The 16,153-nt window shown below is 43.5% G+C and overlaps 2 protein-coding genes across 5 annotated transcripts in view; one reads left to right on the forward strand and one right to left on the reverse strand.

Annotated features, from left to right (window-relative positions):
- The window catches only part of ARHGAP32 (Rho GTPase activating protein 32), a 298,214-nt gene extending 290,008 nt beyond the window's left edge, over nt 1–8,206 (reverse strand). For 2 of the 4 annotated variants that reach the window (XM_039470493.2, XM_074400856.1), the window contains exon 1: nt 7,733–7,983. The gene's annotated coding sequence lies outside the window, so the exon portion shown is untranslated. Of the gene's footprint in view, nt 1–7,732; nt 7,984–8,006; nt 8,032–8,074 lie in introns of those variants that run through there. The other 2 variants (XM_074400857.1, XM_074400858.1) reach the window with 2 other exon arrangements.
- Nucleotides 8,207–15,204: 6,998 nt separating this feature from the next.
- LOC120364587 (large ribosomal subunit protein uL22) lies at nt 15,205–15,827 on the forward strand. The gene has a single exon (XM_039470494.2). It carries the CDS (start codon nt 15,232–15,234, stop codon nt 15,784–15,786), a length of 555 nt encoding a protein of 184 aa, XP_039326428.1. The 5' UTR covers nt 15,205–15,231; the 3' UTR covers nt 15,787–15,827.
- Nucleotides 15,828–16,153: the final 326 nt, after the last annotated feature.

Raw genomic sequence — 16,153 nt, forward strand, 5'->3', positions numbered from 1 at the left:
AAAATGTTAAGTTTTCGTTTCAGCGTTAGGTATACTGGAAAGCCAGTAAGCAGGAGAATGATATGATCTGAATATCATTTAACATTCTTTTGGCTACTGTGTATGGCGAGAATGAGGGAGGAGAACAGAAACAGGAGAGGAAGCAGGGAAGTCTGTTGGCAGTTTGCCAGACGACAAAAGCTACTAGTTCAGCCTAGGTTTTTACCAGTGAAAAAAGTGAGATGTAGTCAGGTCCGGTTGGCATTACAAAGACAGAAGTGACCAGACTTAACATGAGATGAAGAGGAAAAAAATCAAGGATGAGGATGACTCCAGGGGTTCTGGCCTGCACAAGTGGTAGATGATAATGTCACTTACCGAGATGGTAAAGACTTGGGGGAAGCAAAGGAAGAAGTCACTGACAGGAAGAGTAATTCACATGATGAGCTCAAATGATCGGTCTAAAGAATCAGCGGTGAGGAAGAAGGGACAGCAAATATAAACAACTCTTGAAAATTTCTGCTACAAAAGGAAACAAAAAAAAATGGGCAACAGATGAAGGGGATCCCAAGGTAGAGGTGGTTTAAAGAGGATTTTTATTCATTAAAGTTATCAGGAGCTCAAAAGATAAAACTTTATTCCTCTCTCACTTAACCACCCAAAGATAAATGAGAAGTACCAGGCTAGGAGGTAGCTCTGCTCCTCAAGATCATCTAAAAATCCATCTTATTCATCCATCTCCCTCTAAGCTATTGCTCTCACCTTTGCAGGGTGAATAATATGCCCCATCAGCATATTAACATTCCTACATTCTCATCTGCAAAAGGGGGTAAAGAGAAAACAGAAAACGATTAGCTTCCTTACAAGGCCGCAACCCAGAAATCACACATACCACTATGTCCACATCCATTTAGCCAGAATGTAGTCCACACCCAACTATAAGAGAGAGGCTAGGAAATGCAGTTTCTAGCTGGGCCAACGTGTACCCAGATAAACCCTGAGGATCCTATATACTAAAAGGAAGCCACAGAGAACAGGAGTGGGTAGGCAACTAGTTATCACTGCTGCAAGTAACAAAAGGCATGGATGGTAAGTAAAAGAGGATTCAGTGAAGAGAGAATGATATCTTAGGAAAGAAAATAACTGCTGAAATGCAGAGCTGCAGGCAAGAAGAAATGAGATCCAGGGCACAAATTTACTCCCTCAGGAACAAGGTCACTTTGGTCTCTTGTCACTTCTCACATGCTTGATTTTTCACAAGAAGGGTTATCCCTTCATTGCATTTCTAGTGAATTAAAGTAGACCTTTCCTTCCATCTACTAGATCAATTACACAGAACGCACGTAAAAATCTGGCTTTAAAGAGCAGTTCTTTCTTGGGTTGTCTACCAACAGGTTGACTCAGAGCTCCATCAAAGACAGAATGACCAAATTTCAGAGTTGGAGGGAGTCAACAAAGCTCCTTTTACATGTTCAAGGTCACAAGGCTACAAAGTATCCTCTCCAGCAGTACATCACGAGTCCTCAAACTGCCAGATCATTCCACTATCTCCTTGCTTACTTATAATATTCCTTTATATAAAACAGTTTGTCTTCCCATGAAATGAACAACAACTCCTGAGGGCAAAGACTCAGTAACACCTTCTTAGATATCTATCTCCATGAAGGTAGATATGGTCTGTGTCTGATATCCTGGGTTAATCTATCTCCACGAAGATAGATATGTAAGAAGCACGAAGCATGGCATGAGATACACAGATGTACTCAGTGGATACTTTTCAGTTCACAGATACAAAGAGATGTAGTTTCCCTTATCCTACTGTGTCAGAATTGCTATTCCTACTTAATCTAAAGGACTACTGGATACAAAGCAAGAAGGAAGGCCTGTCAGGTTCTCCTTAGGTAAGTCAGTGGAAACTGGACCTTTGGAGAGATAAATTACTTGTCTGAAGTCACAAGCTGTTTATAGCAGAGCCAAGACAAATATCCAGGTCTTCTGACTCCAGGTTCAAAACTCCTTTTCCTGTTAAATGTTGCTTCACTTTTCTGGTCTGTGTTTGATATCAAGGGTTAATTACTGACCTTCACATGATATGTTCCACAAAACTATTGAAAATGCTACTCATCTTAACAGTCCTTCAACTACCTATATTTCTCCAGTGAAAAGAGAAATAGGAGTTACTGTTTCCATGCTACACACAAGGGAATAAAAACAGTACAGTCAAATGGCTTGCCTCGATCACAAGGCTGAACTTCAGATAATAAGGATTTTACTATTATAGGGCAAACTGACAGAATTTTCTAGAAGATTCTCTCCTAGAGTATGGTGCCTATCTTTTCAAATAGAAATAACTTGAACATATTATAACATTTCCATAATGGATGGGTCACACATGGTTTTCCTTTCAATGCTTTCCATCTCCATAGATTCCAATATTAATGTATATTATAATCCAGGATATAAAATAAAATAGTAAATAGATAGTCGGAAGCAAAAAAAAAAAAAATGTGTTTCTGAAAATCAGAATTTTACTTGTATTCTGAACATTCCAATTCATGTTTTTGTGATGAGAAATTAAAGCAAACACCTATTTCTTACTTCCTTTTACTTGTCCTAAAACAATATCCTTTAAATACAAGAATAGGCCACTCTTGTCCAGGTATACTGTAAATATCTATTTTATAAAATTCTTACACTTTACTACCTTGGGGAATATTCCTGCTCAAGCTTCATCTCTCCAGATAGGTAATGTCTGATTTTGTTTGTTTCTTAACCTCAAGAGAAAACTCTGTCACATCTCGTCTTCTTTAGGTCTACTTTTTTTAAGGTGCTACAATCAGACAGAACCCTGCAGCTCTCCAGGTGCTGTTCAATGGTTTTATGGAAGAGCCCTTCTGCCTCCATCTCACTGTTCCATCAAGGACAGTGTGGGAACATTAGTGCCCTCCCCTATCTCCTCTGGATCATCTCACTTCACTGAAGCATCAGCTAAGGCCAAGAAACTGTACAATTTGTAGAACCACAGAGCCACAATGACCCCAATTCTATTTTGTTTAACTCAGTCAGAACAATGGCCCTTTTTATTTGCTCACTCTTAACTTGGGATTAACGTTAATAAACCAGCATTTGAAGTTGAGAGGCGTATCAAATTTCTAAATTGTAAGATAGTTTAAATCAAATACTTCAAAAAGCAGCTTAATATAAAAGTCTCTGGATAGTAAACTAGATATATCTTTAGAAAAAAAATGACCTTTTATTATTTCAACTCTGAGGAGCATGCCATAAAGATGTTAATGCAAATCATAAAAAAGACTTATAGAATAATATACGTATGGGGAAAATTATCCAACCCTGGCCTAATTAAAAAGGCTTTTCTCACTCATCTTTCAAAAAAAAAAATCCAGTATCAAAATAGAAGTGGTATTTAAATCCAGTTTGTAAACATAAAAACATTATCACGAAATTATCAAGAATCAGGATCTATGAAAAATAAAAGTATCTTTCCATCTTTTTAATTATCTGAAATCAGCAAGTGCTTAATCAAAATATATTACAGCATGCAGAAAATATGCTGTAATATACTTTTTACATATAGGCATACTTTCAGAGTAGAATTTCTAATGTTAATCTTCTATCACTTACCGAGTGCTTACTGTATGTCAGAAATTGTGTTAAGCCTTAACATGTACCATTTCATTTAATCCTCACTACAACCTTCCAAGGTAGATACTAATGATATTCCCTGGTCACAGAGGAAATCTCTGAGGCTCCATGACAATAATTAGTTTGTCCAGGATCAATGTTTATAAATATCATAGCTGGTATGTGAACCCAAATCTATCTGGCTCCAAAACAAAAATTAGTACCTTTCCAGGATTCTTAACCTTATAATGGCTATGACAGAAATAACACATATGCTAATTAAAGTAAAAAAATGTTAAGTCTTAAACTGGGGGTTGGCAGTCTTTTAAAGGACCAGATAACAAATACTTGAGGCTTTGCAGGCCGTGCTATCAAAGTACTCCACTCTGCTGCTGCACTGCCAAAGTAGCCACAGACAACAAAAAAACGAATGACTGACTGTGTTCCTATAAAACTTTATTGAAGGACACTGACACTTCCGTTTTATATTGTTCTCATGTCATGAAATTTTATTCTTCTTTTTATTGTTTTCAGCCATTTAAAAATATAAAAATCCTTCTCAGCCATGTACTGGATATGTCCTGCAGGCTATAGTTTGTCTGTTCCTTCCCTAAATAATGCAGACAAATATAAAATATTTTTTACTAAACAGTTCTTACAAATTGTTAACTTGTAACCTCCTTTGGTACTGTGAACTGATGCTTTAAAGGAGTTCAAAGGCTTGTCCCGCCTTGGCACAGGCCAGTAGTCCCAGCTGCTCAGGAGGGCAACGTGGGAAGATCGCTTCAGCCCAGGACTTGAAGGCCAGCCTGTGCAACATAGCATGACCCCGACTCTATTAAATTTTAAAAGCAGCAGCAGCAGTACCTCACAGTCTCAATAAACTTGATCCGTCTCCAAATAACTGAAAATTCCAGAAAGTTCAAAATTCCAAGTACTACTGGTGGATTTCCTAAATAATACAAAGCCACAAAATTTTGGAACTAGAAGAAATCTAACAGGTTTTCATTCTTTATCTGTTTTTGTTGTTGTTGTTTTGAAACATGGTCTCACTCTGTTGACCAGGCTGGAAGGCAGTGGCACAATGCTAGCTCACTGTAACCCCTAATTCCTGGGCTCAAGTGATCCTTCCATATCAAACTCCCGAGTAGCGAGTACTACAAGTGTGCGCCACTACACCCAGCTAATTGTTTTTATTTGATTTTCTGTAAAACTCTCTATGTTGCCCAGGCTGGTCTCAAACTCCTGGCCTCAGGGATCCTCCCACCTCTGCCTGCCAAAGCATATGATTGGACATGTGAGCCACCCTGCCTAGCCCTTATTTGCATCTTTTTTTAAATTGCTGTTACAATATTTAAAAGAATTTGCCAGGCTTGGCCGGGCGCTGTGGCTCAAGCCTGTAATCCCAGCACTTTGGGAGGCCGAGGCGGGTGGATCACGAGGTCGAGAGATCGAGACCATCCTGGTCAACATGGTGAAACCCCGTCTCTACTAAAAATACAAAAAATTAGCTGGGCATGGTGGCGCGTGCCTGTAATCCCAGCTACTCAGGAGGCTGAGGCAGGAGAATTGCCTGAACCCAGGAGGCAGAGGTTGCGGTGAGCCGAGATCGAGCCATTGCACTCCAGCCTGGGTAACAAGAGCGAAACTCCGTCTCAAAAAAAAAAAAAAAAAAAAAAAAAAAGAATTTGCCAGGCCTATATATGCCAGGTAATATGTTTGTAACTAAGTGTATATGTAATGACAACAATATATATTTTAAAACAGTTCTGGAAAGCATTTTCATATCCTTTCTATCATCTGATCCTTCACAACTCTAAGAAAGACAATGCAACCCTTCTCATCCCTATTTTATAAAATGGAAACGAGCTCATGTAAATGTAAATAACTTGTCCAAGGAAGGTACACTGCCACACAGCTACCATGGGGCAGAACTGCAATCACAACCTGACTTCAAGTCCTTGCTGTCTCTTGACTATTTCCATGGACATCGGATTTCACAATCATGGGTTAAATCCTAAAAATTCTCAAGAATATTCGTCTTACTCTTTAAAAGTTCAGCTATGTTAAGTTCCTTTTTGTTTCAATCTTCTTTTGCTACCACACCCTTATGAAGAAAACAGATGCCTAGTCCTTAACATTTATTACATACGTCTATGATCAACATATAGTGTGCAGATAATATACTCAAGTCAGCTTGGGAAGGGAAACCCTTGAATAAGTCAAGACAGAACAAACAACCTGAGAAAGAGAGGTAGAGCTGAATGTATTGCCATTAGAGTCTCAGGCCAACTTCAGAAAAGCTTTTGGTGACTGGAAAATGATACGGGGGCTGGGAAATGAAAATAGAAGGAACATAACTACTGGAATTCAAACCAACATCAAAGGCTCTAAAGACAGTTGAGCCTGCCTTGCTGGTTCTTAGTCTCTCCCTAGAAAACAAAACAGTTACATAACTGGAGAAGGTTCTTCCAACTAACATTTACTTTCTGTCCCACTTACGTCTTTTCTCCCCCACTACTTCACCCTGTCACCCACCTCAATGTGAACAATCATACAGTAAACTGGGCTTTCACCCTAGCTGTGTCCAGACAAGTCTCTGTCCAAAGTGCTGCTTTATCCACGGACTGCTATAGGGACCAGGGTACGAAGATAACTGGCTTAAACACAGTTCCAACCTGACACCATTATAGACACTTGCTCCATGAAGCATCACCATATATCCAATTTCAAGAATGAATCAGACTCCAGAAATTCCTGAAAATGGAAATCACAAAATCCTAATGCCTCACCTTCACAAACAGCCCTATTAAAAAGAAAACACATGAGTACTTGAAAAGCTTTAAGGTCATGCTGTAACAGTAATTAAAGCTTCTCTTTCCTTCACACTCAAGTCCCGGGAACAAATATCGATTCTGAGTTAGACTTCAATGTACCCAATAAGGAAAGCTATACTGAATCACAGCCATCAATACCCAAAAATACTACAACAAATCGAATCACTGATTCAAACTAGCATACTGTGTAGACTCTAAGAGCCACTTGCACTCCAGCACCATTTGCTTTTTCTTCTTCCAATAGAAATACAAATAAAGACAATGTTTACAAAAGCAACCAATGTATCAGAAAAGGTATTCCCATTCAGACTGACGTAAAAGGTCTAAATCTGTGCCAAACAAAACTCTGAAAGAATAGAAAATAAAAGAGATGGTGACAACAATGTTACGGCCCAGCTGCCAACTAGCCATGTAGTATCACGCAGTGCCCCAAGCATTTTTAAAGGCAGATTGTAACTCTGCATTCAGATCAAAATTATAATTATCCAAATTCTATTTCCTAAAAGAGGACTATTAAACTGCATCTCAAGCATTCTGCTTGGGTCTCCTCCTCCCTTCAAGTTTCACAAACAGAAGGTGAAGCTATAAAAGATCCAAGGTAGACTAAAGCTAAGCAATCAGGTCTGATTTTCTCTCCCTACCGTTTCTTGTGCGCTGCTTAAGAAAATCTTTAACATAAATATTTGATCGACTCAACAAAATGGGAAACCAAGATACAGAGGAAGCGAAGGGGAAAAGGGGCACTAAGTCACCACCGTTGTCCAACATACAGCGGTAACTTCAGTCAACTGGAAAGAAGGGAGGGGAAACTCCACGGGAGCAGAGACCTCTGGCCCCGCGGGCCCCAAGCACACCAGGGGGCGGGACGCGCGTTGTCGCCCGCGGGTAGCGGGGGAAAACGCTCCGCGACTCCTCCGGGAGCGCCGGTGTCCCTGGAGCCCCCACTCGGCCGCTCCCGGGAGTCGCGGCTGCAGACCACCTCAGGCCAGGGCAGAGAGCGCTGCGGCAGGCCAGACCGCCGTCCGCACGCCCGGCTCGCGGAGGCCGCGGGGAGCGCAGGGCGCGGTGGGCCCGCAGCGCCGTCCGCCCAGGGAGGCCGGGGAGATGGGGTCGGGGGCGGGCGGACACCCGAGAGGCTCCTCCAGGAGCATGCGATCCGGAGCCCTCACTCTAAAAAGAATTTTTTCTAAGAAGGAAAGAGGGGCCCCCGCAGCCTTCCCCGCGGGGCCTGCCCACGTCACCGGCGCCCCCGGCCCTCCGCGCGCCCGCCTTACCGAGCCCCGCGGCCCCGCCGCGCCGCCGCGGCGTCCCTGCGCCCAGCTGGCCGCTCCGTGTCTGCCCTCCGCGAGCCGGGCCCGACGCCCTCCGCCCGCCGCCGCCGCCGAGCGCCGCCCGCGCCTCCGAGCCTAGCTCCTGGCCGCCGAGGGCAGCCGCGGGGGCTCGGCCGGGCGCCCCCAACGCCAGCGCCTCATCCCGCCTCGCGCCCCGTCAGGCTCGGGGGCGGGGGCGCCGGGCCGCGGCCTCCAAGTCCCCACCTCCGGCACGCACCGCGCTCGCCCTCCCGCGGTGGAGTCGGCCCCCGGGGACGCGGGTCCACGGGCTCCAGAGCCCCTCACCCTGACGCCTTCGGGCCGCCCCCGCAGAGCCCCCGCCCAGCTGGCCGGCGCGTGCTCCCGCCGGAGCCCGCCGCCCGCCCAGCCTCCGCCTCCTCCGCTCCGCCTCCTCTTGCACCCGCGACGCCCGCAGCGGGGAGAAGAGGCGCGCCGCCGCGGCCGCGAGCACGAGCACGCGCGAGGAGGGCGGGCGGAGGGCGGAGCGCGCGCGCGGCCGAGGGGGCGGGGGCGCGCCGAAGCCCAGCCTGCTGTTGTCCTGGGAGCACACGTGCGCTGCAGGGGGGCGGCGTGGGACGCTTAGCGGGTGCTCCCGGTGCTTTTGGGGGGCGTTGGGGGGCCTTGGGGGACGTTGGGGGGCGGGGAGCGCGAAGTGGATAGAGCGGCTGCCTGAGGGGTCCAGACTTAGGCTGTTGCCTGGGCCCCCGCATTGTGCTGCTGTGCAAAAATAAAAAACCTGCCGCCGCAGCAGCAGTAGCACCGGGAAGAGGCATCCTCCGAGACTATGCAGTGGCTCCTCTCCACTGACCCCGGAACACTGTCACCGCGCCGCGGAGGAGAGGGGGCGTTGCCGCGAGTCAGGAAGATCTTCGCCTCTCCATCCCTAGCACATTTGGATCTGGAATCAACGCGCCCCGGTTATTATTTGGAATCCGAGGGCCTAAAAGTTCCTTTAGTTGGCTGCTGCTTTCAGAGTTACGGACCAGAAAATTGAAAGCGGCATGGCAGGGGAGCGAAAGGACAAGAAAGGGTGAAAGAGTGGCCAAGCTGAAGGTGCGTGTGGCCAACCTGAAGGTGCGTGGCTAGACTGAAAAGAGGTTTCGGAGACAAGGGAAGGAGCTCACTGGGAACCCCCTGCCCGTGGATGGCACTGCCCTTGGTGCTTCCCCTGTTCCTTTTGTTCAGCCCCCAAAGGCGGTGCAGCACTTCCACCTGCAACGACTATCTGTGTCACGGAACACAGGAAAGATATCTTGGCCTTCTACCGCGTTCTATTTTCATTTTTTTCTTTCAAGTATGTACTTTTCAGTCCTGAGTTCAATATCTAAATAAATGTTGGGCTGGTTAAACTACAGAATTCACTCTTATCCTCAAGCCTACGGGTGCCAAATACTGCATCATCTAATGTCACTGCAGTGATTTGGGTCCACTCAGCATTTAGTCATTTCATTGGGAGCCATTGAATATAAAACGTGGCCTTGACCGCGATTAGCAGAATTTCAAGGGCATACATGAAGCAGAATTCCACCATATCCGGGAGAGAAATTAGGGAGTGAACATGCACAATAATCCCACTCTTCCAGCTTCAGTGTAATCAAAGTTGCTTTAAAGAACAAGTACTAGGGAAGGGATGGAATGAGAAAATTTGCATAGAAGCACAAACTTGGGTGGGAAATTTTGAAGGAAGCCAACCTGAAGTAAATGCATTGCAGCCCTCTGCTGGAAATAGTCAGTTGCACTTGAGATTCATAAAGGTCTTCGTGCATACCTCCTAAGTGCTAGAGAAACAGCAAGGTAAAGAACGAAAACTAGAGACCTTCAGCTTCAGCATAGTAAGACCATAGTTTAAAATCCTTCTTTCACCAAACTGCAGCAGTTCTCTGGGGTTCATCTCCAGGCCACAGAGAGCCATCTCTGCCAGACAGGGACTGGTATGGACCAGGTAGCTTTTGTTGTTCTAAGGATTTGTTGTGCATTAAACACAGACGTCCTGTGATAGCAAAAGGAAGTCAGCATGGGACAGAAAACCAAGCCACTCTGAGAAGCAAGTTTTGCCGAAGGTCCCAATCTCTTGGCTACTCAATGACAATACACATTCTTTCAGAAATCCTACACATCCCAAGGTTTCACCACCACACCCTGAAAGTCAGCCATAGTAGCAGAATGGATGTTAAATGATTTATGGTTAAGTGGTGGAGGTACATAATATATAAAGGAGCTAGGATTGGATGACACAGATATTTTACTTTAGAGCCTCTAAACATTTGGATAATTTTCTCTCCTTATATGTATTGCATCTAGTTCATAGAAAAGAACAAAGGGATGCCATGTGTGATTTCTAAATATTAGAGGTGTTTGAGCAAGTTCAAGGGTGCTAGTGATGCTCCTTAATCTCGTTTTGAGCCAGCAGTCTCTCCCCTTGGACCACATTATCCAAATGTCCTATGTCCTAGTTATTATTGCCAAACCTGCATATAAACTGGAAGTTGTGATTGCTGGGCAACTCTGCAGCCATCTGACCTTGATGTTTCAGATGTTTGTAATCAATTACCTCTGTCCTAATAATACCCTCAATGATTAAATACATAAATCACAAAAATTGTAACAGTCCTTAAAAAAGAAACAATCTGTCCAATGTTAAATAGCTGAATATGTTGCTTACCTATGGTTTGATTCAATATGTACAAGGTGAGGGGTAGGAGGGGAAGAAAAAGAACAAATTCTCCCTCTTGCCGAAGCCATTGGAGGCCTCAGCCTGGCCTCCTGTCTCAGTCTTGGCACTGCTGTCTGCCAGGAGGTAGCATCTGGGCTCACTCCCGGCGTCTCCGATCTGTTGCATTGCAGTCCCCTCTAGACACTGAAGCAGCGTCATGGTGCAGACAAGTAGAGCCAGTGAGGAGGGCGGCCACACAGACAACTGCAACACGTACCTAACCTTGAGTTTGAAAGAGGGCCTGGGAATTGAACAAGGGAGAGAGAAGAAGCTTATTTGCATCCCCAAACTGAGAATGCACAACAGCTGTATTGAGAAAAGTTGCTGAAAGTAGGCCAGGTTTCATAGCGAATTTTAACAGACAATTTCCCCAAAGCAACAATTGACATTGTCTTGCTTATTTATTTTTTCCTGGCCAAAGTGCCAGCTGTGTCTTGTGTCCGTATTAAAAAGGATTGTCAAAATAGATGTGTTGCCTATCTGTAGCATGCTTCTTGCTAATATTGATGCCCATGGAATAGCCTATGTAAACATGGAATTCTTTACAACAAAAAAAACTACCATGGGCAACATTTTAAGGAACACAAGTACTGCTGTTCACTGAGATATGACTAAACCCTGATGCATTCATTGAAATCATAAATTTCCCATCTTCTCTCCTTTCCTTATCACATTTTGCATCATAAGCCTCTATCACAATAATTTAGAACTTTGGATTATTCTCCCATGAAATTTTTTTTTCAGTCTTTAAACCTTAACACCAGCTCTACCTATTGACATGCTACTTTTGAATGGGGTCCTTCACCTCCTCCATGATTTTATCTGCTGCCTGCCCCAGGGCTCTGACCCTGGGCCCCTCCTGTTCTCTTTCCACACTTCCACCCTAGGCAGCCTTCAAATCTTTAAGTCCTCAAGCAAGACTTTAGCTTTTTTTTTTTTTTTTCAACTACCTTTAACCCTGGCCTCTCCCCAAGACTCCAGCCTCCTATATCCTGCTGCCTCCAGGAATCTCCACTTGGATATCTACCACTTAAGGGGTCTCAAACAGAACTTTTGATTTTCCATATTGAATCAAAACCCAAAATTGCTTCCTCCGAGTCCTCCCCATCGCAGGACAAAAAAATATCTCTTTCTCTCAATCACCATGTTCATTTTAGCAGAAAACCCTTCCAGGTCTACCTTTAAAAGATACTGAACCCAAACTCATCCCTCTCTCTTAACCATGAACGCCCATGTCTGCCATCCCCATGATCTTTTTCCTGGGTGACTGTGACAAATTAAAGGATCACCTTGCTCCCACTTTTTCCCCTCCATAGTCTATCCTCTGCACAGCCACCAGACAGTTTATTGCAAAGCATTGGTAAGATAATGTCCTTGTTCCTGTACAAAACCCTCCAGGGCCCTATGCTTCTAATCACACTGCAATAAAACCCAAAGTCCTTTCCCAGCCTTTCAAGTCCCTTCAGCCCTGACTCACTGTTTCAGTGTTTGCCTTTTGCCATTCACTCTGCCTCAGCCACACCCACCTCCCTCCTCAGACCTGCTAGAACCACTTCACCTTCCTGGCTTTTAAATTAACCTTCCTAGTACTATGTAAGATAGTTCTGCCTTCCCCATCCCCTTACTCCTTTTTTTTTTCATAGCACTTATCACTACATGATTATGTTGTGTAATCAATATTTATTAATGGACTTACTTCCTAAAATGTAAGCACCATGAGGGCCTGGACTTTGTTTATTCACCATTGTATCCATATTGGCAAATGAATAAATAAATGGTCCTCTCAGGGTGCAAAGTCTCTATGCACACTTCTTATCTGCTGTTGTTTATTGCTATGGATCTATCTTTATAGTTATTACAAGTAGAAATGATTGCAATTGTAAGATTATGTAACTTACATTTCCTATACTTCCAACTCTGACCTCTCCCCAGTGTGCCAGCTTCATATATTCCACAAAAAATTATATCATTTACAGTTCACTGCAAGTCAGATCAAGACAAACTATACTGAAAATCTAAGAAAATATCAAGATTCAGCGGAGAAATGTACACGTTAAATGAGGAATTTCATGCCTGTAGGACAAAATCACAGTCTAACCTTGCAATTCGATTTTAATATGCAGAAGTTGAAGGCACAGAAAAAGCCAAATTATATCCATTACCTTCTCATTCCTAACTGAAATAATCACCATGGTGAAAAGGAAGATAAATTTTAGAAGATGCAAGTTTCCCTTTCATTTTTTTGTTATCTCACTATGTAATCTTGGACAAGGCAATTAACATCTGTTTTCCCATCTGTAAAATGGGCTTGCCCACCATCCTCTTTAGTTGAGTATCATAAAGATAGAATGACTTAATTATTATAAAAATGTTTTAGAAGAAAGGAATTTTGCAAGTGAACAGTGATTGTTATTACTTTCCAAATTTCTTTGTGTAATATTTTGAAAATGAGGAAGAAATAATGTATTTTTTCAATGTACCTGAAGACTGAAGAAAATCAGCATTTCTAAATCATGCAGCACTTCCAAAACCATCAGAGAAAAATTTTGAAAGTCACAAAACCGGCCGGGCACAGTGGCTCAAGCCTGTAATCCCAGCAGTTTGGGAGGCCGAGGCGGGTGGATCACGAGGTCAAGAGATCGAGACCATCCTTGTCAATGTGGTGAAACCCCGTCTCTACTAAAAATACAAAACATTAGCTGAGCATGGTGGCACATGCCTGTAATCTCAGCTACTCAGGAGGCTGAGGCAGGAGAATTGCCTGAACCCAGGAGGCGGAGGTTGCAGTGAGCCGAGATCACGCCATTGCACTCCAACCTGGGTAACAAGAGCGAAACTCCGTCTCAAAAAAAAAAAAAAAGAAAGTCACAAAACCTGTAGAGTCACATAAGTATATCACCTACCGTGGGAGGCTCTATATACCTGAAGCACTATGAGCAACGTGTGATCCATTTTATAGTCAGAGTGCACTATGATCAGAAAGCAAAGGAATAGCACGGAAATACAAGCATTGGTATAAAGTATTAATTCCACTTCTTATCAAGCAATATAACATGGACATTCTTGAAAGAATAAATGAATAAAGAGGCAACTGTAACATTTCCATATATAAGATGCTTAAGGGGCAGCCAAATGTTTGGAAGGGGAATGGAACCTAGGGCACTTTTGAAGCTCTGTCTCCAGTAAGCATGCGGCTTTATTTAGAGTGTATGTTTAATTGAGGTGACTTGGAGGAGGGTAAATCTTTCATTGGTGGCTGTGACAGTGGTGGAAAGTTCCTATTCCTCATAAACACACACACACACACACACACACACACACACACACACACACTTTACTGTAAACACACTGAATGCTCCACTCCTCCCTCCAAGCTTTGCCTGAATCAGCACTCTACTCAGTGATGCTCCCAACCCCAAAGGCTTTTATTAGATCTAAAGAACTGAAACCAGTGTTGAGGAAATGCCTGGGAAAGTGACTTGGGAAAGCTTGAGATCAAAGGGAGGTCATTCAACTCCAGGGTGGCTACTTTCCCAGGGTGCTCCCAGCAATTCCCCTCCCACGATTTTGTCTTTTATGGCTTCCAGTTTCCAGAACTTAATGCATCTCAGACAGTCTAAAACATCTGTGTTTTTCTGCTATATTCAAAATACTTGTTGGCCAAGGATTTACCGATGTTTCTGACACTGTATGCAGTAGATGTGAGGTTTTCTGGGCAACTTGAGAACTCTAGTAGATAATCCTATATGGCATTTTATTATTTTTTTAAATCACTTGTACTTGGCTTGGGAAGTCATCTTGTATTTAACTTTAAGCATAGATGACCCCTGGATATACTGAGGGCTAGGGGACATAATATATCAGACAAAATAATGAAACTTCCCTATCCAAATATTATTCTCCTGTTCCCTACTTAATTTTTTCTCTTATGTATTTTGTGCTGAAAACACACAGTATTACTCCTCAGAGTGATATAAAAGGCCAGTATCAAGCAGAGCTGATAATAGACTCAAACTGACTAGCTCACTCCTTCTTTCTCCTGTCATGGTCTGATTTTAAAAGTATTTCTCGGCCAGGAGCAGTGGCTCACACCTGTAATCCCAGCACTTTGGGAGGCCGAGGCGGGTGGATCACGAGGTCAAGAGATCGAGACCATCCTGGTCAACATGGTGAAACACCGTCTCTACTAAAAATACAAAAAAAAAAAAATTAGCTGGGCATGGTTGTGCTTGCCTGTAGTCCCAGCTACTCAGGAGGCTGAGGCAGGAGAATTGCCTGAACCCAGGAGGTGGAGGTTGCGGTGAGCCGATATCATGCCATTGCACTCCAGCCTGGGTAACAAGAGCGAAACCCCGTCTTAAAAAAAAAAAAAAAAAAAAAAAAAGTATTTCTCGGCCAGGTGCAGTGGCTCATACCTGTAATCCCAGCACTTTGGGAGGCCGAGGCAGGTGAATCACCTGAGGTCAGGAGTTCAAGATCAGCCTAGACAACATGGTGAAACCCCATCTCTACTAAAAATACAAAAATCAGCTGGGCATGGTGGCGCACGTTTGTAATCCAGGCTACTCAGGAGGCTGAGGCAGAGAATTGTTTGAACCTGGGAGGTGGAGATTGCAGTGAGCCAAGATTGCACAACTGCACTCCAGCCTGGGTGACAGAGTGAGACTCTGTCTCAAAAAAAAAAAAAAAAAAAAAGCTTTCCCTAAGCGGCCTGAGGTAATCTGTGAAAATGGTTCGCTATTCACTTGATCCGGAGAACCCCACAAAGTCATGCAAATCAAGAGGTTCCAATCTTCGTGTTCACTTTAAGAATACACGTGAAACTGCTCAGGCCATCAAGGGTATGCATATACGAAAAGCCACGAAGTATCTGAAAGATGTCACTTTACAGAAACAGTGCGTACCATTCCGACGTTACAATGGTGGAGTTGGCAGGTGTGCCCAGGCCAAGCAGTGGGGCTGGACACAAGGTCGGTGGCCCAAAAAGAGTGCTGAATTTTTGCTGCACATGCTTAAAAATGCAGAGAGTAATGCTGAACTTAAGGGTTTAGATGTAGATTCTCTGGTCATTGAGCATATCCAAGTGAACAAAGCACCCAAGATGCGCCGCCGGACCTACAGAGCTCATGGTCGAATTAACCCATACATGAGTTCTCCCTGCCACATTGAGATGATCCTTACTGAAAAGGAACAGATTGTTCCTAAACCAGAAGAGGAGGTTGCCCAGAAGAAGAAGATATCCCAGAAGAAACTGAAGAAACAAAAACTTATGGCACGGGAATAAATTCAGCCTTAAAATAAATGCAACTAAAAGGAAAAGAAAAAAAAAAGTTTCTCTGTAGTTCTTGATGGATTTTTTTAAAAAAAGCAACAACTCTTACTGATGGCTACAGAATGTTTTGTTAAAGAATACTACAGCAGTGATAGGTTAGGTCAAACAATTGAGAAAATTATAATTTAGGCAATTTAGAGTTTTCTGTGCATCTTTTAAAAGAAAACCTAATGCTTTGTCAAATATGAGGCACTATTAATTTTAAGAGAAATTCAGGCACAGAGAGATTCAAAATCTGTCTAAAATTCAGTCTATGCTTTATGATAATGAAAGAGAGATGTCTCTTTTTTTTGTAAATATGTGTTGATGGCTGGTCACA

This window comes from Saimiri boliviensis, chromosome 6 (genome assembly GCF_048565385.1).
Source record: "Saimiri boliviensis isolate mSaiBol1 chromosome 6, mSaiBol1.pri, whole genome shotgun sequence".
In the NCBI taxonomy this organism is placed as follows: Eukaryota; Metazoa; Chordata; class Mammalia; order Primates; family Cebidae; genus Saimiri; species Saimiri boliviensis.

Bases quoted from the DNA above. Each gene is read 5' to 3' on its own strand.
- LOC120364587 (XM_039470494.2), top strand. From the start codon at position 15,232: ATGGTTCGCTATTCACTTGATCCGGAGAACCCCACAAAGTCATGCAAA.